Source organism: Syngnathus scovelli, chromosome 3 (genome assembly GCF_024217435.2).
Source record: "Syngnathus scovelli strain Florida chromosome 3, RoL_Ssco_1.2, whole genome shotgun sequence".
NCBI classification, from domain to species: domain Eukaryota; kingdom Metazoa; phylum Chordata; class Actinopteri; order Syngnathiformes; family Syngnathidae; genus Syngnathus; species Syngnathus scovelli.
The window spans coordinates 21,259,203-21,286,886 of record NC_090849.1 but is presented as its reverse complement, the minus strand read 5'-3'; the positions used below and the strand labels follow the sequence as shown (position 1 = coordinate 21,286,886).

General features: G+C 43.4%; 2 protein-coding genes and 1 long non-coding RNA gene across 6 annotated transcripts in view; 2 read left to right on the top strand and 1 right to left on the bottom strand.

The window, feature by feature from the left end:
* The window catches only part of LOC125994223 (uncharacterized), a 42,867-nt gene that overhangs the window by 13,121 nt on the left and 2,062 nt on the right, over positions 1 to 27,684 (bottom strand). The window contains exons 3-6 of one of the 4 annotated variants that reach the window (XR_011086566.1): positions 27,000 to 27,041; positions 26,613 to 26,765; positions 13,671 to 13,765; positions 10,355 to 10,412 (exon numbers count right to left, since the gene is read on the bottom strand). This is a non-coding gene — a long non-coding RNA (uncharacterized lncRNA). Of the gene's footprint in view, positions 1 to 1,052; positions 1,657 to 8,081; positions 8,466 to 10,354; positions 10,413 to 13,670; positions 13,766 to 26,612; positions 26,766 to 26,999; positions 27,042 to 27,684 lie in introns of those variants that run through there. The other 3 variants (XR_011086567.1, XR_011086568.1, XR_007490529.1) reach the window with 3 other exon arrangements.
* Positions 675 to 3,476, top strand: dmrt3a (doublesex and mab-3 related transcription factor 3a). Its single transcript, XM_049763289.2, has 2 exons — positions 675 to 1,059; positions 2,358 to 3,476. The coding sequence occupies exons 1-2, from the start codon at positions 675 to 677 to the stop codon at positions 3,320 to 3,322; spliced, it is 1,350 nt and encodes a 449-aa protein (XP_049619246.1). The 3' UTR covers positions 3,323 to 3,476.
* On the top strand, positions 6,471 to 9,952 carry dmrt2a (doublesex and mab-3 related transcription factor 2a). Its single transcript, XM_049763271.1, has 4 exons — positions 6,471 to 6,584; positions 7,555 to 7,903; positions 8,323 to 8,425; positions 8,629 to 9,952. Exons 2-4 carry the CDS (start codon positions 7,568 to 7,570, stop codon positions 9,600 to 9,602), a joined length of 1,413 nt encoding a protein of 470 aa, XP_049619228.1. The 5' UTR covers positions 6,471 to 6,584; positions 7,555 to 7,567; the 3' UTR covers positions 9,603 to 9,952.

Genomic DNA, 27,684 nt, shown 5'->3' with positions numbered 1-27,684 from the left:
TGGGTCAAGTATGCCCCCCCCCCCCACACACACACACACACACATACACACTTTTGGGGCTTTCTTTGTGATTTTTATCATTAGCTTCTCACCTTAGTTACCCAAACAAAAATCAAATCAGTCATACCCAAACTACAATAGAAATATTTAAATCCCTTCAGTCCATAATATATATATATTTTAATAAATATCCAATTCTAAGTTTGAATAAAACATTTTTGGTGTTGGATTTGAAATGTTTGCTTAATATCTCACGGATTAAAACATAAAATAAACAAACTCGTCCCTCTAAAAAAAAAATTCTAAAAGTGATTATTTTTTGCATTTTTTTCCCCAAGTACCGACCACTTCGGTCACGTGCACGTTTTGATTGACAGCCTTGTATAACTTTAAATATAGAACTATTCACCAAGAAAACTGAAGCCAACTGACTCACTAAAGTGTTTCCTATATATAAAACGTTTTTGTCTATATTTTTCCAAGGAGGGAACAGTTGTGGTTGACGTGCACGTTCTGATTGATAGACAGCCGGGTGGGTGGGCGTGTAAAGTAAGCCACCCCAACCCGCCCCCGCGCCACCCGGGTCCCCGTCCCCTCACTCTTGTCTCTCTCTCATCTCGAGCGTGTGACAAGTGTCGAAACTGTACAGCGCGCACACCACATCCGGATGGGCGATGAACGGTTACGGCTCCCCGTACTTGTACGTAGGCGCGCCCGTGTCGCAGCCGCCGCGAGCGCCCCTCCAGCGGACCCCCAAATGCGCGCGGTGCCGGAACCACGGCGTGCTGTCGTGGCTGAAGGGCCACAAGAGGTACTGCCGCTTCAAGGACTGCGCCTGCGATAAGTGCATCCTCATCATCGAGAGGCAGCGCGTCATGGCCGCGCAGGTGGCGCTGCGCCGGCAGCAGGCCAACGAGAGCCTGGACAGCCTCATCCCGGAGGCCCTCAGGGTCGTGCCGGCCGAGGGGGCCGCGGCGGCGGCGGCTGCGGCGGCTGCGGCTGCCACGGTAACCGGCGGCGAGTCCGAGGCCAGCTGGCGGAGCGCGGAAGAAAGACGCGGTAAGGCGCGCCCACGTTTTGAAAGCAGTCGACACTTCTGGATTTAATCAGATCACTTCTGGACTTCCGATTCTTTTGATTAGTCATAACTTATTTTAGTAGAGACACACTGGAAATATATTTCAGGGGAAAACAATGAAAAACAAGTGAACAAGTTTTAATTGCCGTCTATCTTAATTGACAAAAACTACATCATCACAATCGTCAAGCAGGGATTCCAACTATATAACGTTGTTTCAAAATTAACAATAATAGAATAAAATAAAACTATGGAGGAAACGTGAGCTAAATTGTTTATTTTATGCTATTTTGCATTATTAACGTTTTATATTGTTATATGTAAACATACACCTGTATACAAACGTATACGTACAGTAAACACAAAATAACACACACACAAATATATGTATTATTTTTTTTAAATTACAACATTTCTCAGTAAATGATTTAAGGAGACCTGGATCAAATGAGTGCATGTCAGGTTGTTTTGATGTCACACTCGGCCTTTGGAAAATTTTCTATTCTCAAATACAAATGTAAGTCCTCTGTTACATTCTACATTTGAATAGGACATTTTATGTCAGCTCTTTTAGCCGCCTGTAAAAAAAAAAAAAAGAAAAAATTTGAACAAACAAATATGTATTTAGATGGTTCGTGATATAAACAAATGCGTTTTAATTGAGGCGCTAGATAAAGATAAAGGATCATTATTATTGCCTGACACGTGATTAACGACGTTTTTTCTTTTAATGCATCTGCATGAGCATGATGGAGTCGCTGAAATTCATTGAAAGACACTTTGGAAAGAAAAAAAATCATTGACAGACTTCATGTACATATTGCTGCTTGTAAAAACAATTGTATGAAAAATTTAATGTTACATGTAAAGTACAATATTGTTTTTATGTACATAAAATATGTTTTTATATAAAAAACATTTTTCATAAAAATACATTGCTACATGAAAACCAATACACAATAATACACTTATATTTGTACGATATGCATTATATATATAATTTTAAAACATTAACATTATTTTACACATATTTAAAAACAAAATTCATTGTTAAATGTCATGTTTAATCCAAAAGCAATAATTTGCAATTTATTATTAACAGCACAACATATCACAAATTCTATTTACCCTTGATCTGATTTATCCAGATTTTGGGTCACTTGTTACTAGGCAGACTTCACCAGGATCCATCGCAAAATACGTTACTATCCATATTAATTTCACAATTGGGTTATTGCTCTCTAATAGGAAATATAAAACAGCGGTGTTTGTTTTGCAGAAGCTCCAGAGGATGGGAGTGGGGACGTGTCTGGGCCCGAGACCGGGGGCAGTCCTGGAGAGCGAGACCAAGATCAGGTGAGCTCCCCAGAAGGTTCCAAACCAAACTCCTGCTACACGCCGGAGCCCCCAGACGGCCACCTGGGAGAGAAAGAAGCCAAAGCCACCGAGAGTCCCCAGAAGAGCCCTGCCAGTCCAGGGGGCCGGGCAGTGCTGATCGAGGGTCTGGCCGGCTCAGTCAACCTTCCCTTCAGCCTCAGAGCCAACCGTCCCCCACTGGAGGTCCTCAAGAAAATCTTTCCGAGCCACAAGGCACCCGTTTTGGAGCTCATCCTCCGAGGCTGCGGGGGCGACCTGGTAGGGGCCATCGAGGTGCTGTTATCCAGCCGGGGCCCGGATGGAGGCGGGCAGCCGCACCCAGAATCGCACCCAGACCCTCTGGTGCTTCCGCCGGGGGGGCATCCTTTCGAGCACAGCCTGGGCTCCTACCACCCGGTGACGTCCTCGGCCAAGTGGTCGGTGGGCTCTGCCTTCAGGGTGCCGGACTCGCTGCGCTTCACGTCTGAGTCGCCCTCAGTGGGGGCCCTGGGCGTCCCCCTTCAGCACCCGCGCTACCCGCTAGTTCTGCGCAACTCCCTGACCCGGGGCCCAGGCGGAGCCCTGGTGCCCAACGATGTGACCCTGTGGAACACGGTGGCCCTGCAGCAGCAATATCAGCTACGCTCGGCCGCCGCCGCCCAATACGTGTCGCCCTTCGGCCCGGCCGGAGCTCCCGGGGGCTCCGTCTTCCGGGGGGCCTCACTCCTACATCAGCACCACTCCAGAGTCACAGAAGAGTCCCGCGGCGGCATCCAGGACGGGGAGAGCTGCGGGCCAGGGGCCAAAGGGGGCCTATACTCACCCGACGAGGACTACGAGGAACGCTCGGATTCGGCCGACTCCCGGATAATGAACTCGTCCAGCTAGACCGCTTTTTGTTTGTTATGACCAGACCCGTACCAACAATGACGTGAGCGCTACTCGTGAATGTACGCACGTTTACGTCTATTTCCTGCATGATGTCATGTTTGTGAGCATGTGTTCAGTGTGACTAATAAACAAGAGACACTGTAAATGTAAAGTGTGTCAAATGCCGCCTTATTAAAGCCCAGCCACCACCTCCACTTTGTACACAAAAGCAAATGAGCCAAATAGAAATCATCCGGTGAGTGTCACAAAATCACCTTTCAACATTTTTAACTGGGACACAACGGAAAATAATTTGATTCAAGCATAAAAATGAAACACCTCCAAAACATGTGTCACACTACAAATAGCCCTCGATTAGTTTTCGAAAGTAAAAATATTTACTGTAGCGAAGCAGTTTGAAGTTGTAATAACAGTGTTCACCACTAGATGTCAGAATCACAAGTCTGTATTCTTCACCACCAGAGAGGAGAGGGCGGCTCAAATTAGGTCAAGAAAACTGTTTCTTTCTGGTAAAATAAAACGCAGATTATATGTTCACCAAATTCAACCATCAACACTTTTGCCTGGTTTGTTTTGATATGCTAACAGCTATGAAAGATTTCAATTTGCAACAACACTGATCTCAAAAGTACATAAAGATCAACTGTTCAAAAAGATTAGTTTTCTTGAAATGCATGAGGCCTTATTAAATGCGTGACCTCCAAAAACATGGATATACGTAAATCCAACTACTGGCTTAATTGGACAAGTAGAAATAAAAGCCGAACTCACGTCTTCCTTGAAGATTTGTAAACGGCATCAGATAATATAATCTCATTTCATATATAACAGAATGTTTGGACAACTGGATCTGCAGAATCTGCAGCATGTGCGTGGCACAGCATGTTCAGTTTCCTTCCATTCAAATAAGGTGACAAATGCCGCCACCCAGTGGTCAAAGTTGACACAGCATGAGCGCTCCAGTTGTATACAGCTCGTTGAGTTTACCTGCTTTCGTGTGACATCTAGTGCTTGGACGTCGAAACGACATTTGATGCTTTTCATGACTAAGAAAAGTTACAACTCAAGATGAACACGAACACTTATTTCAATATTTTCCCCTACAACGTACATTTAGATAAAAAGTTAAAAGTTAAATAAAGTTGTAGACGGTAGAAATACTGTCTTCAAAACATGATCAATTCCAAAATAAATAAAACAGCAATTACTGACGTTGAAACGACATGAAAAAGTCTAAAACAAAATGACCGACGGTGAGAACTGATTTAGTGTGTTAACTGCCGTGTTGTCTTTTGACTGGTGTCGGGTCAAGGTGTCAAAGCACTTGAGACGAAGACAAATGCCGCTCGCCATGTCTGCTTATGTCCTTAAGTGCATGTGTTGCGAGTCCATCATGGGCTAATTAACATAACAGCGCTCCACTTACACTTTTAGTGGCGTGGCGTGCACCTCCACCACCTCCTCCTCCTCCTTCTCAGTGGGACACTTCCAGCTAGTTGCTGCTCTTTCAATCAGAAACACGACAGCACGTGATCAAATGTCATTTCAGTTCGGTGTGTGTCAACAACACGACATACGACCAACATCTTCAGAACCCGACAGAAGTTCTGGAAAAGTTTCATGCGTCAATAAAGCCTCCAAAGATTCATTTGAAGCGTCACAAGAACTCCAAAGTTTTCTGTAACAAGATCTGGAACTCCTCCTCAAGATTATTCCTACACTCATGAAGACTTTGTTGACCAGCTGGAAGAACCACAAATCTTATTTGACGTGACTTGGACCCTCTCAAACAATCATTCTTCTCTCCAACAGACCTCTATGAAGACCTCCATTTTTTTCTACAAGACCTAGAATGCCTTTAAGTGTCTTAAGACTCATTTGAATCCCTGCAAGAACCTTAAATTGTCTTGAACATGAGCGACACTGAATTCAAGAATCCTTAACCCTTCAGAAGACTCAACAGAAAAGACCTCTAAATGTTCCAAAGGGCCCTGAACCCATCAAGAGTCTTCCAAAGATTGCCATATCTTCTTGAACAGAACCTAGAACTACTTCAGAAGTCATTCAAGCCTTCCAAAAATTATTTGGAACCACCTCGAGAAGCCCAGGTTTCAACAGGGACAGGTAGCTCTTCATAGGGGACCCACAAACCCGAGTTTTATTGAGAATCCAAGACTCCCCCTCTCAGAGAAATTGAGACCATCCACAACGACCTGTGGAAGACCTTCAAGATCTACAGGCTGTCCCACATTTCCCGGTGTAACTTTAAAAAAAAAAAGATGCCAAGAATTCCTTCAAAGTCTCATCCCAGGGGTCCTTAATGAGCCACAGAGAATACGTTACACCTGGAGGTGTCCAGACCCTGGTGACGAGCGCATCCCTCCGACCTGAGCTGTGGGCCGGGCCTGTCGGATCAAAGCATTCCTCACCAGGAAACTGCAGCGTGGGGTGGCCGCTTGTAACCCCCGTCGTAAATTAAGAGACCAAGTGGAGAGTCAAGCTGCACCTGCAGGTCTTCACCCCCCCCACCCCACCCCAAATAAACTACTCAACCCTCCCTTTCTCCACACATGGAGGAAGAGTTAGGACCCCAGAGAACCCCAGGCTGCACACAGCGTCTTAGATTGAGGGCTATTACGCGGTTGTTACAAATATTGACCAGTAATGTACTAGGAAAACACAAAAGGTATATATACAACGAAATAATGTGTATGCATCTTTAACCAAAATAAAGTGGAAAGGGATAACATAAGACCTACATATAATTATCATGTACACAAAACAACCAAAGAAAGTATAAAAAAAATGACAAATTCCAAAATAAATTAATCAAATGTTGAAATCAATAAAATAATGCCGTCAAATAAATGAAAACAGAAAAAAAAAAGTTTGATTTTGCAATAAGCTAAATGGAAATATGTTGACTAGAAACACCATGACATGAAATTAATTCATTTGTGACGGTTATATTGTCAAGGACCTTGTGTCAAAGAGCAGATTTGAGCACCGCGGAAGCTTGGTGGCTCCCTATTGGTCAGTTTAACTTTTTTTTGTATTTGCTTGGAGAGGCCGCCAATCAGAAGCAGAGGGGGCGTGGCTTGTGAGAGGCGTTTGCGGTGAGCTGGCGCTGCGCGAGCAAATTTGGCTCAGTCGGTTTACGCACGCAGACACACGCAGTCAATTAACAGCCAATTAAGTGCTCGCTGCTCTCCAGCAGGCTGGAAAACACCTGGAGTGAAAGGACCGTCCACTCGTGGAGGTAAATTTTATTCTTTATGTTAGTATGGCCACTAATTAGCAGGTAAATAAAACTAATCAGCGCAGGAATTGATTTGTTTTATTTCAATTATTTTTTGATTGTTTTAAGATATGCTTAAGTCTAACTTGGATGCTGAGTGTTTATTTGTATTTGAAATTTTTATTTTCTGGAATATACAGTTTTTTTTTGTTTTAAAACCTGTTTTTAACACTTGTTTATTTTTTTATTCGTATAATCTGGATTAGAATCCTGCACTCTAACATTTAAAATCATTTTGATCTATTCATATTCATCTCCATGGTTGGGGCAAAAAATATTTTAAATATGTTTTATGAGTATATTCATAAATCTGGATAAGAATTCAACACTTTTTAACATAACTTTTTAAAATTATTTTATTTCATGCAATAGCCTAAGACATATTTCGTGACTTTAAAAAGTACTGTACTTTTTTTGGTTAACATTCATTTCTCCATAATGTAGAGAATGAGGAAATATTAATGAAGATTTATTGCTGCAGCACGTGCATATTTTGTAAACTGGATAATAATAATAATAAATAATGTCACGTGTCTATCTATCTATCTATCTATCTATCTATCTATCTATCTATCTATCTATCTATCTATCTATCTATCTATCTATCTATCTATCTATCTATCTATCTATCTATCTATCTATCTATCTATCTATTAAAATATATTCACACAAGCGTTTACTTATTCAGAATTGTATTGCATTTTCCTCTCATTTCAGAAAAAAAGCTATACTGAAATGTAAATTTATATGTATTTTCAAAGTGCTACATTATAATCCAGACTATATGAATGCAATCTTCTAAACAAAAGAAATGAGAAAATGAGTATAATCAAATGCCCTCCTATGCATTTATGTGCATGACATTGCAAACGATCGTCATCATTGCCATGCAATTACCGCAACTAAAAAAATCCCTTTGCATGGTGTTCAGGGCGCTCGCAAACATGACCGAGGGTTGCGAGTTCGAGATCGACGTAGAGAGCGTGGAGGCGGAGGCCGACGAGGCGAGCGAGCGAGTGGACGAGGACAACCAGCACGACGGCGGGGACGCTCTCGCCGCCAAGCCGGGCCCCGGAGGCCTGAGCCCGGGCGAGCAGCGCAAGTTGAGCCGCACGCCCAAGTGCGCTCGCTGTCGCAACCACGGCGTGGTGTCGTGCCTCAAGGGCCACAAACGCTTTTGCCGCTGGAGGGACTGCCAGTGCGCCAACTGCCTTCTGGTGGTGGAGAGGCAGCGGGTGATGGCCGCGCAGGTGGCGCTCCGGAGGCAGCAAGCCACCGAGGTAAGGCGGCGGGCGGATCCAGGGACGGTCGCTGCATGACAAGCTCTGACGTTGCGCACGTTCAGTATAAATGCGGAGAATTCTCGAGACGGATTAGAAAGATTAGAAATTTCTATTGAAATAAAAATAAAAAATGAAATACGCAAGTGTGCTTCACACTTAATGATAACGATCAGGATTTTTGTTTTTTTTAAAGACATTTCAATGTCAACAATGTCAATCACGTCTTGTCTGTTCTTCTATGTTGCTGATATTATATTATATATATTATATATATATATTTTGATATTTAATCCTATTTTTTAAACATGGTCAATCGGATTGTGACACACGACTTGAGAGACAAAGAGATTGATGCTAGCTGTGACTTGATCTGAAACAAATTTTATTTACGAATGACCAGAGTTTTTTTTTTTCAGGACAAAAAAGGCCTGTCTGGGAAACAAATTCCAGCGGAGAGGAGGCCCATCTATCAGCGACATGTTCGTCCATCAACTCTGCTGGCCAAAAGCATCCTCGAAGGTCAAAAACTGGCAATTACATCTCTCTTCTTCTGCATGGGCTTTAAAACGAGTTCATATTGAAGCAGCTGTTGCAAATATTATTTGTTTATTTTACACTTTTGAGGAGTTGACCTATTTGGTTAAAAGGGGAACCTGTCCTGGAGCTGTTGCTATCAAACCTGAAACCATTTGCACGTCCTAATTTGTCCCCCAATTTGACAGGTTTCCGCCCGGTGCCGTCCGATTCCTTCCTGGCCGCCAACCCGAGCCTGCCTCCGCCACTGAGTGACCGCATGCGCAAGAGGCGGGCCTTCGCCGACAAGGAGCTGGAGAGCATCATGCTGGAGCGCGAGTACAAGGAGCGTGAACTTCTGGAGAACGGCCAGGCCTCCCCGCTCCTCTTTGCCAGCAACGTGGCGCACCATGCCGTCGACTACAGCGCCTACAAGTCGGCGTACTCGCCCGAGGTGTCCCCCAAGGACATGTACCTGGGCCCGGCCTGTTTGGACGCGCCCGTGCCGTACGCCGCGGCCGCTAACAACGTGGAGCTGGTCTCGTCCAACGTGAGCGTGGCCGCCACGTACCGGCACTACCCACGAGGGGGCTTTGTGGTGTGGCCCCGTGCTGCCGCTAACCTGGGGGACGCCCTGTTCTACCGCCAGTGCCTCTTCAACGCAACGGCGGTGCAGAATATGAAGCCCGGCGGTGCGCCGTGGGAGCTCAAGACCGCGCCCCCCGAGAGCCAGCCAGCAGAACGGGACGTGGCTGATGCTGAGGGCTCGCGAGCCACCTCGTTGCAGGATCCCCCAAAATCTACCATGAGAGAGAACTCTGCTTTCTACTCGCCAAAGAGGAGCTATGGACAAGCCTTCCCAGCTAAGGACGCCACCAAGTTCTCACTGAAAGTCAACTCCGCCTTTCACTCGCTCATCCAACACTCGCTGGGTGACAAGGGCGGTGGCGGGGCGGCGCCCGAACTCCGGGGTGCACCGTACTGTAAGGAGTTCCTGCAGGAGGCGGCGCGCAAGCTCCGGGAAAGTTCCGGCAAGGACGCGCAGGCCGGCAAAATGGCCGACAGGTGCGCCAAAGACTTTCTGTCCAAGCCGGGAGGGACCAAAATGGCTGCCGGCGAGTCCCTGTCCTTCTCAGTGGAGGCCATTTTGAAAAGACCCGCCATGAGTCGAGCGTTTCATTGAAAGACAAAACCACCCAATTTTCTTTTAGAAAAAAAAAACTTTAGATCCCAGACAAATCAGCTCAATAAACCTCCGTCGCTCGGATTACTACTTTCCTGTCTGCCAAGGTTTTGGCGCCAACTTGTGGCAATTTTGCACATTCTGAAAAATGCAAATGGGTGACTAAGAATCGCAAACTCAGAGTCGGCGGGGGTTCTTTGTATGTAAATATGGTTTTTGGGTCCAAAAAGAACACTTTCTGGTTTTGTACAGTGTATTATATTGTTTCTGCTTGTGCATGTGAAAAAAAATGTCAAAAGTATTTAAACAAGTTGCTCATGTCAATAAACTTTGTAAGACTTTGCCTAAAATGCCTCAGAGTTCACACTCAAGTCCGCCATCTTGCCATTTCCCTAATAATAAAATCCAACTTCAAGCCACTTTTGCTTAAGAACAGGACATTTATATAAACTTAGAAAAAAAAAAAAAAAGTAGTAATTACACTCAACAAAAAGCCGCCCCAAAAATGCTCAAATCTTCGCTGATTTTTCTTGCTGTTTTTTTAGCCCGTAATTGATATATTTATTTTGAGCGTAAAGGACATCAAAAATACATTCTTTTAGTCATAACGGATATTTTTGTAATTAATTGTCTAAATAAATAATGATCTCCCAAACAATGAATCTCAAATAATCATTGGTGAAACATGAAAACTCCATTTGAAAATCAATTCAAGCCATTCAAAAATACATCCAAAAGAAAACCAGCCCTACCTTTCAAGATTTTATTCTCGTCCAATATTTTCCCGAGTGACCCTCGGCCTCAGGATCCCTGTTGAGTACAAGAAAAACTGCCAATCCCGAAATATTTCAGTGCCCCTTTATTTTGATTACAATCAGCTTTAATGACATTTATCATGTTTGCAGCCTAATTTACACATCAAGTGTCAAGTCGTGTGAAGGAAAAACATTTTAAGCGCATTTGTACGTGCAGCTTTCAAAGACAAGATCGTTCCCGTTTTCACACGTGTTGTTGTGTAAACATAACTCGTGAGTGTGTGCGCCACACAGCGTTTGTGTGTACTAAACGGCCACTGATAACAATCTGCTGAGGACCACAGGGGGGGTGGGGGGGGGGGAAGATTGAGCATGTCAGCAAGGGAGCCGGCCGGATTGCTGACTTCACAGCACGCAAACACACACGCAGACACACACACTTTCACCTTATCAACAGTTGCCGTTCGCACAGTAGCATTTTGTTTGCGTGCACGCAGGTGTCGTTTGCCATTTCGAGACTTGACTTGCACACAAACACACACATGCACACACGCGCGCACGCACACACACGAGGAAAAGTGGCCTGGGAATTTAGTCTTTGGCATCTCTTGTTTCGCAGTGACAACAAAGCAAAAGGTCACAAGGGTGCTTTGTCGTTAATACACGTCGCTGCCGACGTTGTCGTGTTAAATGTCGCTGCAGGGATTGCTACAACCTGAACGCATCGTTTTGGCAATGAGCTGGAGAAAACTGCTCGCGCTATTACGCAGGACACATTACTTGGAACATTATCACTGGCGGAGCTAAAAATTCTTTCCACAAAGCCCCCAAAAAATTCATCAGAAAACACAGATTATGTTTCCTATAATGGACATGTGGAAATGTCTATACTGATTTAAGGGTGGAAGAAAGTATCAATAGATGCTAGCCATTGCTTATGTTAGCATTAGCTTTAAGTTAGCAGAATAATGCTAAATTTTGTGGGTGTTTTGGTGGTGACAAAAAAAAGTTGAACTTTATTCAAGAATATTTACTATCTGACACGACCGCCATCTCATATGTCATATCTTGAGTTTCCGCTTACAAGTCAAAGCAAAACAAATATCCATTAATTGACAGCTCATATCTTAAAAAACTTTGGGAAAAAAGTCAGGTAGGGGAGTATCTTGAGTCACCAACTGTATTTATTTATCCCGGAAAACAGGAGTGTTCCGCCATGGCGATATTGGTGGTCATTAAAAAGTAGGGGAAGAACTTCACGCCATGCAAACTACATCACGCTCCATTAACTCCTCCAGTCATAATAGCGTGTGTGTTTGGGGCATCTCCCAACTCGTCGCGAGTTGCTAGCGTGACCACCGCGACGACAACGAGGCGGATGTCTGCGCCGACACCTGGAGAAGGCCACTGGAGAAGATATTTTGGAAACTGTGACGATACAGTAAACCTCAGCTATTCATGCGGTTAGCTTCTGTTGTTATTGTACGTTTAATTATTGACTTCTAGTTCTTGACTGTGAAATGAACCATTCAGGTACATTTTTGGAGAAAGAAGGAAAACGAGTGTTGTGTTAACCGAAATGAATATCTAAGTTTCCAAAAAATGTTCTCGTAGTTGCCACTGATACTCGTGTCCATTTTATTCAACCGCTAAGAAAATATCTTCTATCACGACAATGTTGACAGCTCAACCTACTTTTCATGTTGCGTGTTTTTTTTTTTTTTTATAAGTGTTATTTCATGTCACGTCCACCTGTCATTTTGTAGCAAATTTGCCAGTCTAAACTTTCATGTAAATTCTATGGAAAAAGTGTGTCACATTGCGGCCCCCAAAGAAAATAGCCATAGCGACATTATGTAGCGTCACACTCTGTGTTATTTCTGCCCGCTTTGTTGTCTTTTGCACATGATTCACGGCTCTTCTTTTAGCGGCCGCCGCGACGTGACTGATCGCAGCTGCCGCTGCCCGACCGCATCGACCGCCGCTGCGTGAGCTGTGATTTTACTAAAGTGCTGATAAATGGCCGCCGCACCTGGCTGCCGCTAACTAGAGTAAACAGCGACTCTGCCAAAGTTAAAACTTGAGGGGCCCACATTTGCATTGGCCTGGAGGAGTCCATGTAAATGACTGCACATATAGACGCTAAATTTAGGTTCTTATTTTTTTGAATCTGCTATCTCAGGACACTGCTGGGAAATGTACTGATGCTCAAGTTCCTTTGGCTTAATATTGGACTGATATTTTGGCATCTCAGCTTTCTGTGTTTTGTCATTGAAATTTGATGCTATGCTCCACACATCTAATTTTTTTCCAATTCTGTCAAGGATACGTGGTTCAATTTTGGTAGCAAATTTATAAAATATATACTTTTGAACACTACAGTAAATTTTGTGGCTCTACTCATGAAAGACATGTCTACCAAATTTCAAGTTGCGTATTGAAAGTGACTTCAGGGGCTTCATTTTTAAAGATTAAAACTTTATGTTTGAATGTGGGCATTGACACAATGACTCAAACGGTTGGCTTCAAACTAAAATGGCCGTTCTCAACTGCATCTTTTCAGATATGGCTGCTTTTGTGGCTCCATTCATGTCTACCAAACTTTATGTTGCCAAATAAAACTTTGGTATCATGGATTCAATCATTTTGGTTTCTGTTTTTTATGTAGGGTAATTCAACTTTGCCTACACAGAATGAACACAAAAATCGAATCTGTCACAATTCAGTATAAAATGGCTGCTTCGCATTCAAAATGGCAGACATAATGTGTCCTTTCAGGCGTGGCAATGTGGAACGTGACAACATTTTCGCTGCCAAGCCCTCGGGATTTTAACCTTGGTGCTGGCTGACAAACAACCTGTTGCCACTGTGCAACTTTGCGCCTGTTTTGGCAACAGCGTCTGTGCTAATGTGTGTGTTGTTACATCAACACACTGTTTTAACTCACTTGGCCCTTGGCCTGTTTGAAGTGTGCACACACACTAACATTTCTCAATTTTAATTCCAAAAGGTCCAATCCAAGAGTCGTTATACTTACTTCACCGGGGAAGGTGTGATTTTTTTGTGGGTCCACACATAAAAGATAAGCCTACCAAATTCCATGTTGTGTTAAGTGAGGCTAATTTTAAGGGTCGGACTAAAGGGTCCCACTATTGAGGACAGGTGTCAATGTCAGCAAAGCATGGAAGTCAGCTGACCCCCCCCCCCCCCCCGACCCCCCTCTGTCTAAGGACACAGGGGTGCATTTGAAGGTCAAACATATTTGACTCCACCTCTAGAATAACCCCATCATAAAAACGAGAAAAGGTCTTACGTGGGGGAAGCTGCGCGACATCACCTCAGAAGTTGCGGATTCAGTCGATCCATTAATCATCATCATCATCACTGGCTCATGTGCACACAGAGAAACTGCAAAAATGCATCAAAATACAATTTATTTTCACATTTATTTAATTATTAAATTGATTAAAAATGACTTTTTTAAAAAATTATTTGGCATGGAAATAAGCATTCAAAAGATTCATGCAAAGATGCAACCGTTCCATTAAATTATTAGAAAAATAAATGCAGTCAAATGTTAATCCTTAATACAGCATCGCTTTTATGATTTGCACCAAACGCTAATATTCATGTGTTGCCGTGGTGACGGGGTGCATGATGGGAAAGCCAGAAAAACATGTGTGCTCTTTAAACCTGTCGGTGGGGAAAAGAAAAAAAAAATATATCTTGACGAGCCGGGGAAGCTTCTCCCGGGGCGCGGCGTTGACACGTGTAAGTGGACCCTGGTGCATTTGAACTTTTTTAAAAGCTTAAAAAAGACGATTTAGCGAGGAGGGAATCGAGCAGGGAACCACGGCCAGTCGCGAACCGGAAAAAAAGGAAAAAAATTCAAAGGAAATCGTAAAAGTCTCAATTTTTTTTTTTTTTTAAAAAGTGCAGATTCTTTTAGCGTTAGCGCTTTTAATGGCCCTAACCCGAGCCGTTTTTACATCACATCAGGATGTGTTGTGGTATTAGTTGGAGCGGGCCAAGAATAATGTCATAAATGACGATGATGAGGCCAGACGCTTCCGACCAAGTGATGAGGAAAGCAAAGCGTGTGCCGCGTTAACGAGCGCATGTGTTCCCATGAGTTATGAATCCAGTCCCGTCATGTGCCACTCTTTTTTGGGGGGGATTATTTCTTGGGACTATATGCTTATTTCGACTGTGCTTATTCAGAGTATTTCTGTCATGCAAATTGGCAGTTACCATGGAGAGACATTTTGCAGGAAAGCGCATAAAGAGGAGTTTATTTTTGATTTTGTGGATTATTTCTAGGCACTGTTTAATTCTAATGCTCAGAGTGGCGCTTATCAAAAATAATTGTTGAGAGGAGCAATTGCATAATATGACATGTACAGGATTATTGGAGAGTGAAAAGGTCCGCCGTGCTTGATGTAGACTTTTTTTTTTTAACTTTGTAGCTTATTTCTAGTCATAGATTTTATTTCTATTGTGCAGGGTGAGCATTATCAAAAATAACTGCTAATAAAAACCATGCTAATTATCATATAACACACACAAAGAATATTTTATATACTTGAGCCCACAAATATGCCATTGATTTTGTTTTGTGTGGATTATTTGCGGTCGTTATTTTTCATCAGTCTACTTTGTTCCACTGATGTTTTTCCCATAGCGGTTTTAAACGAGCCACTTTGAGGAGCGTCACCTCCTGTAAAAAAAAAAAAAAAAAAAAAAGTGAACAAGGTCCTTACACTTGATAGCTTTGCGTCCGGGTGGTCTTAAGGGGCGAGGACCTTGTAAAGGACCTCGCGAGGTTCTAACGGGGGTCTGGCCTAGCCCAACCTAACCTTTGCTGCTTGATGACGTGTCCAGCTGGAGCAGCACGGTCACCAACTTGTGCTAACGGAAAGTTGCGCTCATAAACGTTTGGCTTTGATAGCGCCATCCTGCAAGTTCCTAATATTGGCAAAAACAAGCTACCGCGTTAGCGTTGGCTAACTTGCGCGTGCAAAGTTAAAATTTGAAAATGGCATCTGACAGTTAGTGACAGCGAGTTAGCTAGATTGAGGACTAGCTAGGTAGCCGTCGCATTTAACCAAAGGAGAAAGTAGAGTGAAAAAACGTTGGGGAAAAACTACATTCACACGCGCCCACATAAATGTCACGCAAGATTTAAGCAACGTGCCGTCCCAGGGCTGCAACCTTTTGGCCCGACAGTTTGCTTTTTCCCACTGTCCTCGGCCCGATAGTGCGTGCGTGCGTGCAGGCGTGTGTGTGAGTGTGTGTACGTGCGCGTTTGTGTGTGTCTTTTCCACGTGTGGCAGCTTTTTGAATGACTACATTGATGATCCTATAATAAGTCATCTTGTCTCGCAGGTTACGTCTCCTGTCTGCAAGTAATAAAGCTCATAATTAACAATGTCCTGATCTAGACATTATTTGTGAGTGTGCATGTCGCACATATGATGCTCATCATCATCATCATCTTCAACGAGTGAAGTCACTTGCAGTAGAAAAGAAGACGACCTTGGCAGGGGCTCGGACCTTGGAGCGGGGCCTGCACGGCAAAAACGGTTTTCCACGTATGGATTTTATTTTTATGTCTTTTATTTTTATGTATTTGTTTCATCTTCGTTCGCTTGCGTGCCATCATTCTATCTGTTTTACTTTGAATAAAATGGAAACATTGATACCCTTTAATCCATATATATATATATATATATATATATATATATATATATATATATATATATATATATATATATATATATATATATATATATATATATATATGTGGATTTATATCCAGTGAAGGATATAAATCCACATATATATATATATATATATATATATATATATATATATATATATATATATATGTGGATTTATATCCAGTGAAGGATCCACTGTGGGCGTTTTGTGCATTTCTCGCCTGTTCCAAGAAAACAACAAAAATGCAAAGACTCTATTTAGACAAAATGTATTTTGTGTAGCGCAGATATTTACGAGGGGGCTTTGGAGTGTTTTGGTCTTCTTTTACAACACTGACACATGGCAATAAGATGTTGGCCCGTTTGAAGTCGCACATCTGCCCGCCAGCGGAAACGCGCAAAATCTCGCGTGCCTCTTTGATTGTTACATTGGAGATATCATATGTGTATGTGTGTATATGTGTGTGTGTGCGCTACCAGGCCGGCTGCTGCGAGCTTGTAAAAGACTGGAAGATGGGGATTCCACATGCTTATCCAAGGAGATAATAAACAAAAGGGGGGGACGGGTGATATATTGGGCACATGTGGGCTCTTGGAAGGATGAAGGGCTGGGGTGGGGGTGGAGGGGAGTGGAGAGGGGGCCGGTGGTTGGATACTTGAGGGGTATCCGAGAACAAGATGAGTTCAGTAGATCACATCATCTGACATGAAGAGATTCCCACCCTGGCCACACCCTCCTCCCCAAATGGGGAGCTGCTTCTTAAATGAATGGACGCAGTAAAGGAAATTTTGGGATTTGCGCTCATTTTCACCACTAATAGATCTGCTAAAAGTGGAGCAGAAATTTCTCTGCAAGAAAAAAGAACATTCTGGAACACTGCAGAGTAAATAAAAAGTTTTGATTGCGCTGACTCAAGATTTAGAAGCAAAAGGGTGACATTTGGGGACAGTCGGGAGCCCGGAATTTTCAAATTTAAATAGGGTAGGGTTGAAAAATAAGGTTTCAAAATCTACCCAGGGTTTCAAAAAAACAGGGTTAGGGTTTTCATTTAGGGTTTAATAGAAGAACAAACGTTCGGCTTTTAAGAAAAAATTTCATCATAATAATTCAAGTAAATTGAATTGAATTTATTCCTGGAAATGGCGTGTAGACTCGGAGGGGGTTAAAAAAACGTGTTTTTTGTTACAACTGTGATTTGTTTTGATAACATGCCATTAAGCGCCAGGACCAACCCGCTGACGGGACTCCGCGGCGTCGGCGCCACCGCCGCCTTCCCTTCGAAAACGCGAGCGAGGGTCGCCATTGGCTGCCTGCACCACGCAAACACAAAACGTTGTCTACATAACAAATATTACATACTATACATATTTAGGAGATGATGTCGAAAGATGTGATCATATCATTAGATTAATAAAATATATAGAATATGGAAGAAAAGGTAAAAATAAGAACACAAAAATGAAACAAATTCAAATGAATTAGTAAATGAAATAGTAAAAATACATAAATACAAGTTAAAAAATATGAAATAAAATAATATAAAAAAAATGACTAAACTAAAAAAAACATGAATGAAATAAAAATACCCTAAATTAAGACTAAATCAAACAAATCAGAGACTAAAATAAACATTAAATCAAACAATTCAATCCTGAAATATAAAATACTGAAACAAAAAACACCCAAAGTACCCGAATAAATCAATAAAAACAACATTAAAAATAAAACACAAGCTAAATAAAATAAAATTAGGTTGAGCACAACAAAAGCTGTTTTCCGAGCAGAGAGGGCAAAAACTCAAAAATAAAAATGGCTTGCCAATACTGAAACAGGTTTTGTAAAGAAGAATGATTTCTCTCAATAAATCATTGTGAGCCACCTTTGCCCCTTGCCAAACCTGGCACCACACACGAACATTTCCACACATATTTGGATGGTGAGACAAGAAGTACAGACGTTCACATTTAATTTAAGAGGTGTCACAAAAATATGCGCATCTACCTCTGCCGTCGGGCGCCCAAAAGTATTTTTAACATATCCACCCACCCAATAAGACAACCCATGAGCTCATAACACTTGCAAGCGTACATAAATTCTTTATCCTCTTCGAAGAATGGCTTCATTTGATCCGAATGTATTATGCTGCCCCCTGTGGCAAAGCGACAAAAACACATGTTTTCGAATTTCTGGATGATTGAAAATAAAGCGGGTAGATTATCGGCGACGGCGCGAGGGAGCAGCGACAGTTTGGCTGCTTGAATTGTTTCCACGACAGCGGCGTTTGTCTCCCGTTGAAAATCACGAGGAGTGAGTCATGTGTTGAGTACAAACACACTCTGCTGGCATTAGGTCACCCTGTTTGTCCACAAGTTTACCCGCTGAGGAATTCACAATTGAACTGAACCATATTGTTATCTATTTATAGTATCTCAAAATCACCCCAAAAAAAAAAAGCACGAACTGGAAATTGTTTTGGGGCTGCATTTCAACAGTAGCGGTTGACGTCTGCTAAATAGATAGCGCTTGTGTTTGTTTTCGGCTTTTGTTTTTGCGTACACAGCTTTGAGAGGTCAACGAGCCTGTGACACCTGTCGGGCTAAACAACAACAAAAACAACACATTGCTCCTGTGCATGCTCAACTTTGTCATCCGACACCGCAACAAAAAGAAACAAATGTGTGCTGATCGTTAAGTAGCATTTCATACAAAAAAAAAAAAAGCCGATCACTGTTAGCCAAAACGAAAGCGGACTTAGAGTTACCGCAAAGATATTGCGAGAGCTTCGCTTTCACGGAGGACTGCAAAAATTGGAGAATATGAAATTGCTGAGTGGCTGAAATTCTGAGGATTTTAGAAAATTCACAAAATCTCGAAAGAATCAAAAACGATTATCGATGAATTTGATAACCAACAATAAAAAAAACTTAAGACAGACAGAAAACGTCTGGCCGTGAACCCACTATTTGGCACCCCGTGACCTTATGTTGTCACGGTGACAATAAAGTAAACCGTTAACATCCCCAAACAGCGCGGCATGAAGTTATCGTTTGCGCGTAAAGGCGGCTAATTCCGCTAGCGGCGGGCAGCCAATTCCCATGAAATGGGCCCGATATTCCTTTCATTTGTTCTCCGCCCCCACAATTAGTCTCGGTCGGGGAGGGGTGGTGGGCGATCAAAGGGGGTGGGGGTGGGGGCGCTTCGCCACTCGCATGTGCACTGACGTCCTCAAAGCAGAATGAAATATGAAATATCCAGTTTCTCGCTTGTAAAAGCGAATCTCGGGGAACGGGAGGCGTTTCACACGGCTAATACGAAACATTCGCCGCTCGCTGTATTCCGTGCCAAGTAAGAGAGTATAAATATTATTTTGGGGTTTTGGATTATTTTTACTTTTATTTACTATATTTGAAAACATACAGTGTTTTGAATACAAAACAACCACATAGATTTGCCTTATAAAGTCAGTTTAGCTTAATGCTAACAAACAATACAAAACACCTTAGGCTGGCTAACAAATAGCATCGGTACTATTTACAATGTGTGCACTTAAGTATTTTTGCCACTTTTGTAACTTGTTGTTAGTTTCTCAGCTTTTAGGGGGAAAAAGTGTCAAAGCAAACGATGCTGTGGCGTAAGACATCTGTACTCGCATCAATTACGACTTCTGCCGACTGACATTTATGGCTTTCGCCGATGAAGGCCAGTTCTCAGGCCAGTTCTCAGGCCTCGGCAGATGTTCAACCTCAAGGGTCCCCAAACCTTGAAATGTCGCCATTCACATAACCACTTGATTTCTTGAAAGAATTCAAATTAAAACATTTTTTTAGGGACATCTTTTGGAAATTTTTTTTAAATAAAATTTCTGTAACTTTTATGTATAGCCGATATTAAGAAAACGACTTATTGTAACTATGTGTTAAATTTTGAAAAAATATTTTATATTTATTTTATATATTTTTTTTGTGTTTGGGCCTACCCAAATTTGTACATAGCTGTATTTTTGGTGGCTGTTGATGGGAAGCAACTTAAACAAAGCGGCAACAATGTTGCTCTAATGAGCGTCAAAAACGGCGTAAATGCGACACAGGTGCCGGCGCATCGTTGTAGCAGTCCACCGCTTGCAAATCAATCGCTCGCTGTCAGACGGAAGATTCCAGAGTGTGAAACGACACCTTGACTTGAGGGAAAACACTTGTGATGTCTCCCAGTTGTTGCCAGCATCCCGTCCCCCCCTGCACCCCCATGATGACCACATGGTGACCCCCTTCCAAGTCACCTGCTGTTGGAACCGTGGCTAACCTGCCATCCCCGGCGGAAAATCTGCCGCCTCTTTGGACGCATACTTCCATTTTTTTCCACTGGATGGCAAAGCTTATAAAGTTCTGACAAGTTCTGACTAAATTAAGATCCACTCAATTTAATATTATTATAATATTACAAGATGGCGTCAAAGCACTACTTTAGTCTAAATTGAGCGAGGGAGGGTGGCAGTTGCCTCCCCCCCTGACACAAACACACAGAAGAATAAAGTATCCGTCTTTGGTATGTCCAAATAGCAGGTTGTCAATCAAACAGCGGGGAGGCGGAGCCACATTCACGCACTTCCATCTCGCAGGCACGACGTGTACGTAAAATGCCCGCCATCTTTCTCTCATTTACGCCTCCTATAGAACGAGGACGGTCCAAGCCATAAATCAACTCGCAAATCTTCATAAGACTTTTTTTTTTTTCTTTCTGCACTGGGTCTATTCACGTCTGCTCGGCAACTTTGAACTTTATGACCTTAATGTTGTCTGACTTTAATTTCAGGTGATGTTTTATTTCTCAAATGTATGTGAACTCAAGTCGCCTTAGCAACACATAAGAGTGTTGAACTCCCCAAAGTGAGTCATCTTTGTGCTGCCGTGAGGGACATGAGGGTATTTGGGGATGAATTCCAGCGATGGGCGACTGTTATAAAGCAGCAGAACATATTTGAACAATGGGGACAGAAAAGGTTTTTTTTTGCCGTGCCGGGCTTTCGTATTTAAGTGAGAACGTGTTAACGTTTTGATGGACGACTGCGATCTTATCGTGCTGGCCGCGCTTTGAAGGCGGTCCCGGGTAGACGGCGACCCAGGGATGCGAGTCGTCCAGCGCCCACACCTGCGGCGGCCATGTTGTTTTGATTCGCCATCGAGGTCGTCTCGGGCCATGATTGACCAGACAGGCTCGTGGGAAAAAAGGGGAACGGAGATCTGATCTGACATCAAAATAAATGAATGAGTAACATGTTCATGTACGCTTTTGGAAAAATTCAAGCAGTTGGCCCACAAATGAGCGGTGGCGGCGGAATGTCTGATGTAAATGGGAGCTTGCCACGTTATTGGGCACGCCCAGGTTACCCGTTACGTAACACGACCAAGTTCAAAAGCGCCGAGTTGAACGTTCAAAAATAACAAAAGTGTCCTTGAAAGCATAGAAAGTTGTTTAAAAAGGCATCGAATAACTTTTTTTTTTCATAGGAAATAATGGGGGGGGGGGGGAGTTATCATCCCCTTGGAAAATACCTCGTCGCTACCTCCCTTTCCTTCTCTACTTGCTACGTGATGTCATCTTCATATCTTGGACACTTGCATTTTTTTTTTTTTTTTCCAAAGAAAATCTCGATACCTGGAGCGCCTTCAAACGACAAAATACCTGTTCCATCTGGCGGACGCCAAGTTATTTACGACAACCTCGATTTTTTGTTGTTTTTATTACATTCAAAGCCTCGAATTACCGCACCATTCATCCTGATGCTCACACGCCGTCCTCGGGAGGCGTTGCTATTTTTACTCAAATAAGAAGAGAACCATCTCTTCTGCTTTGGAAACGGGGGCCGACATGCCTGGAATTGTCGCACTGATGCCTTTTCCAGAGAACAGCTGGGATAAGTTTGTTCAGGCAAACTTCTGGGCGCCCAAAGAAGTCCCTCAGTGAAATGTAGACAGGACCCTGGACCCCGGCCATCGGGAGGGGGGGGGGGGGGGGGGACACACCTTACGAACGCAGCGGTTTAATTAGGTTGGTAAATGTCAAGGATAGATGACAGGTTCTCTTTGGTGTCATCCATCGTGGGACCCCAGTGGGCGGACCTGGTGCTCCGCACATGTGGAGCAACCCCCGCATTTCTGACTAAATAAGTCATTCTGCGTTTTTGGCAACGTCCGGCTGGAGATACGATACAGCTGAAGCGCTACATTGTGCTGCCCCTCGAGTCGGACAACCTGGAGATCAAATTCGAATCTCCTGGGGGGGGATCAGTGGTCAATAGAATAGTCCAAATCCCTCAAGATCTCTGCAAGTCTCATGAGATTTCCTGTGTCTTGAACAGTCGTCCCCCGCTATTGGCTAGCATCCGGGGACTGACCGGCCAATGAGAGAATCCACATCTAATTGACGGACGCTCATTTGATATACAGTACAGTATTTGATATTACTCCCAAAATACGATTTAAAAAAAAAAGTAACAATAAAATATCTAATATTAAAAATACAGGAAAAAATCTTATCTTAACATATATACATAAAAATATAATAATATTTTTTAATATTGGTCATGATGGACCTAATGTGATATATTGATAATATGTAAATATTATAATATTATTCAAATACAGACATTGTCTGTAAGGAATGAATTTTACAGAGACAACATTTTAGAAAAAAAGACAAAATTCTACGTCCATTCTGGAATATCTAAGAAGCGAACACGGCAGGAGGCTCAGCGGCGCCTTTGATACCAAATGACCGGAAACGACTTTGCGCTACTTTTGCCCATTTTCCCACTTGAGCGCTCCGCTCCGCTGGGATTTAACGGGAAACAGGTGGACATCTTTAAGGCCATGCGAAAACAGCCCAAAAAGCATAACAAGGCCCCTGTGGCTTCCCCATAAGTGTGCCCTCATTTACCATATGTAGCCGCATATATCAAGCATATAATCATTAACGAGCGGTTCACGGGGAGGTCGCGCGCGAGCCCTTGGAGCCCGGCTCCGGGATCGTTTGCTTTCCCCTGAAAACCACAAGAGAGCCGGCCTGAGCAAATGTTATGCTTTGCATGTTTCACAGAGCTCAGTGGCCACGATTTCCTTTCACTAGCAATGACAAATCAAGACGGTGGATAGAGTTGCCACTAATGGCTTATCCTCTGTGGCTTCCTTTCTTTCTTGTTTTTTTTTTTTTTTAAAGAAAATTTCCCTTACCGTGCCAAGCGATTCAACATGCATGACCTGACGTGTTGGGATTGAGCTTTTTTAAAAAAAGGAAGTGATGACATCCTCATTGTCTCGCGTCATTCGGCTGCCCGGTAACAAACGGCCCGCGAACCGCTGATTGGTCGCTTACACGAATGACATCATCGAATACAAACAGTTTTCATTCCACTTTCTCCTTCAATTGTTGCCGTGTGTGCTTTGGCCAGCGCTTGTTAAAGTCTTGCGGCGAAATTAGGTCATTTCGGTAACCGCAAACTCAGAATGGCAGTCCTATAAAATAAATGACTCTACAGTATACAATATTCCAATTTACATGAAAAACAAGTACTGAAGTGCGGCAAGAGTAGACGTTTTGCTTGACCGAGCAAGCCGCGCCAATTCACGTTTCCATCTTGCCGTTGATGCGTGCGCTGAGCTTGATTGATTCCTTGTTTTTCTAGCCAAGTGCACTCCGGCGGCCCAACAGGTCGACACAAGCTACTTTCATGCGGACGGGCGACCTCGCCCTGCTAGAAAAACTGCCAGCGCTCGACATCTCCGGCTTATTTTGGTTTTCTTTTTTCTTGTTGTTGCCAAAGAAAAAGCTCGTTACGTGCTTCTCTGACACGTTTCATTCTCACCCGCACAATAGCGACAGTGAAAGACGACATGATCCCCGCCGCTCATTCATCACGGGGCCCGAGCTATTCGCGTCGTTCGGGTCGATAAGCGCCCGTCTGAAACCGGAGCCGATTTCTTGCTAAATTCCGCCATTAGTCACAGGCCCGTGTTTCGGGGATTAGCCAATCCCTTGGAGAGCGCTGGGCCAATTGTCGTCTGGAGCGGCAGCGTGTTTAAGTAGTGTTTGTTTAGGGAGCATTTCTTTAAAGTGGTGTCATGCTTTTAGAGGGGATTGGCCGGCTGTAAAATTCCGGGGCCCTTTGAGGTTTGCAGTCATCCGAGCACAAAAAGGAGCACGCGGGGGCGAGTGGGAAACAGTACAGTAGGTTTCAAGGCGTCTAATGGTTACTTTGTGCGTGGATTGACTTGTTGCAGGGACGCTTAGCGGCGACGCGATCGCCTTTCCGCAACAAAGTGAGCCGTTCAAGGCGGTGCTTGGAATACGAATGGAGTCGACCGCAGCAGATTCGGGAATTGGCATACGATACCTTTCTATTAAACTACCCTCAATTCCCATGGAAGCATTACAATCTGGAATTTTCCCCCACTTGGCCATTTTGAATTCCAATAAAAAAACTGGACTAAACTTTCGATTTTTTTTTTTCTAGCTTAGAAGTAGCAACCTGACGTGGCATCACATCTGTATTGATGCGCGCCGATCCAGACGTGTACATGAGGTCACACACTTCACGGCTCATCTGCCGTGGTCACCTTAGCTTTTTCCCTCCTCGACCGCCATTTGTTATTCCTCATGAAAGGGAAGCCCCGGGTAGATTTACGGGGCAGGTGCTCCTCGGCACGCCTCCCGTCGCCGAGCGTTCCCGCGGGAGCGCTGTCTGGTCGGCCGAGCGACTTTCTCCGACTCGTCTGCCTGAGATCTTTTTCCAAGATGGAGCAGGGGTCAGGCGGGAGGCCCGGGGAAGAGAGGAAGCGCTGTCAGGAGGAAACCCGCCTTTGTAGTTGCCTGTGCTGCAGGTGTTCTGCCATTCATTGTTAAAGCGTGCTGTTTAATATTACCGTCCCGGGCCGCCGCGATCCTACGCCTGAGAGAAATATGGACTGTCGGGAGAACACAAGAGCGCACATGTTGATTTAGCGTAGCATGTGCCTAGCATCCTGCGGGCTCTCGACAGGAAATCTGCAACAATTTCGAAGCTAATCGCCGGCATGTGAGGCGACATTGTTTTAACATGCCGTAGATGAGACGATACTGTAGAAGCATCGTTGACATGCTCAGAGACTTTACAAAGAGGTTTTTATTCCTATAAATTAGAATTCATGTGTTAAAATTAGCGCTTTATGTGGCAACCCGACCATAAGCCTCAACACGGATAATTTGGAGGTCTGAGTTAACGTTTTTTTGTGGTAACTCTATCCCTAACCTCAACCCAAACCATAACCCGAACCACTAAAATTACCGCTAGCTATTAGCTTAATGGTAACACCAACACAATTCTTCAGTTCTAGAGGCTTTATGCTCATTTTCACTTAGCTGTAGAATAGATTTTAAAATATAGCTGCTGGCCCATGAATCAATGAACAGTTAGGCTCAAGAATAAATGAAAGAAATGTTAAATGAATATCGGTCTCATGTTGCTAGGCAGAATTGGCAGGGCTCAATCACAAGTGCCCCGATGACCAATGAAAAAAACTGCTCCACGCAACAGCAAAGGAGGTTGTTGCGGAAGGTTTTGCCTCTTCCTCAAACAACTCACAAGATTTGTGATCACCATCTGCTTAACATGGTGGGGCACTGCACTTCTTGCCCGTCCTGCAAGCGTGTCAGCCGAACAAGAGCCAAGACTGTGATTGAGTTGTGTCTTTGCCTGGACTATGACCATAACATCATAAAACACACAAATGGAGAATGTTTTTTTCTTCCCCCCCCCCCCTAACTTGCGTGATTTTCCAACTTTTTGAACGCGCATATGTTTCGGGCTTGTCACAGTGGATACCTGCCTGCGCACAGGCGCATCCGGCGTCTGTGAGCCGTTAAGACCGCTTCATCTTCGACTCGTCCGCACAGCGAGAGCGTAAAAGAAAAAGGTACGACGGCTCCATCTGCAAGTCATATGTTCGCCGTTAAGCGTGTTCCCGGACAAAATGTGTTTTGCCTTCCGTTCCTTGTTGAATTAGTGCAGCGATGGAATGCGAGTGGTGGGAAGTAGCAAAGTGTACGTACTTTGTTACTGTTCTCACTTGAGTGTTTATATTTATGATGTCTTGCTTACTTTCACAAAACAGGCTTGTTACTTTGACACGCACCAACAATAACGCAATTAAAATAGGTCGTAAAAAGAGAGCTGTAAACACCATGGTTTAGTTTTTTTTTTACTCATTGGGATGTTAGAAAAACAAAAACTAGTCCGGTGCTAGCTTGCGCTGTCATTCTTTTCATAGTGCAGTTATCAAAACGGGTATTGTATATAATTAATAAGGAAAAAATCATTTCTACTTGTGTACTCAAGTACATTTCAGGGCGTGTACATGTCGACAAATTCAGTATTTTGATTTCACCAGTGTTTTTATCCACAAGTAGCAATCTGAACTTCTACTTACGAACAAAGTGCGAGTACTATTGCCACCTCAGATGGTAAGCTGAGGCATGTTGTGACTAATGGTTTGTTTCCACTCACCGCCATCTTCTGGGATGCTGCGCTTTGAACGGCAGAGCCTCAGGATTACCCACGGAAAAGTCTCTTGTTGTGATGGATCCGAGCAGATGCGTCACAGCCACGCTTTGGCGCATTAAGATCAATTGCCAGGTCAAATGCTTCCTGTTCTTTGACCTGATGGGAAGGAAAAGAGTGTTGAAGTGGAATGAAGATGTGAAAACACCATCTCTCAGCTTTTGCAAAATAATTAGGAAGTAAATGAAGCTTTTCATCCATTTTTCAATGATTAAACTTTGATTGCCTCACAATGTTGTGTTGTTGATTATTAAAAGTGGTGTTGAGGGTAGTTTTTGTACTATTTCCACGGTCGGACAAGTAAACAATGTTGTCAACTGTGGCTCTGCTCACTTGTCAAGTCTTCCTCCTATGTGCAAACATCCACTTGGCCATCTGCCCCAGCCATAAAAAAAAGTGCACCACAAGGTTAGTAGTGGTCATTCAAATGGCAATGAAGAAAAGAAAAGAAAAAAAAGCTTCACCACCAATTGTGGCTCATCTCTAAATAAATGAGGGCCGCACCCTTGTTTGCGTACACCTGCAGACGACCAGGCATTAGCTGTGTGTGTGAACATATGAAAAATACATAATTAATAAAAAATACATGAATGTTTGTTGACATTAAACTGAACATTAGAAACAAGAACAAAATATTGGGTAGAAAATGCACAAATATTTGATACACAATATAAACGTGGAAAAGTATTCCGATTACATGTACAGTATGCAAATATAACAAAATACAGAATACACAGAAAATTCAAAGGGGTCAGGCTAAAATCTGAAATGGATTTAAAGGTAAAGTACTTCATGCCTACTCACTATCGACAATACTTAATTTGATTCTTATATGATGTTGAGAGGGGGTGAACGGTCGTGCCACTGGGCTTTTGTGAGCGTGACGGCCTTTGAAGAGGTTTGGTATTTAAATAAATTGTCACGCCACTGACTGGTCCACTGGAGTCTTTTTCAAGGTGACTGCTCCGCCGCAACCGCCCGGCCTTTCACTGCCAAATGATTGCGGCCGAGCCTTTTC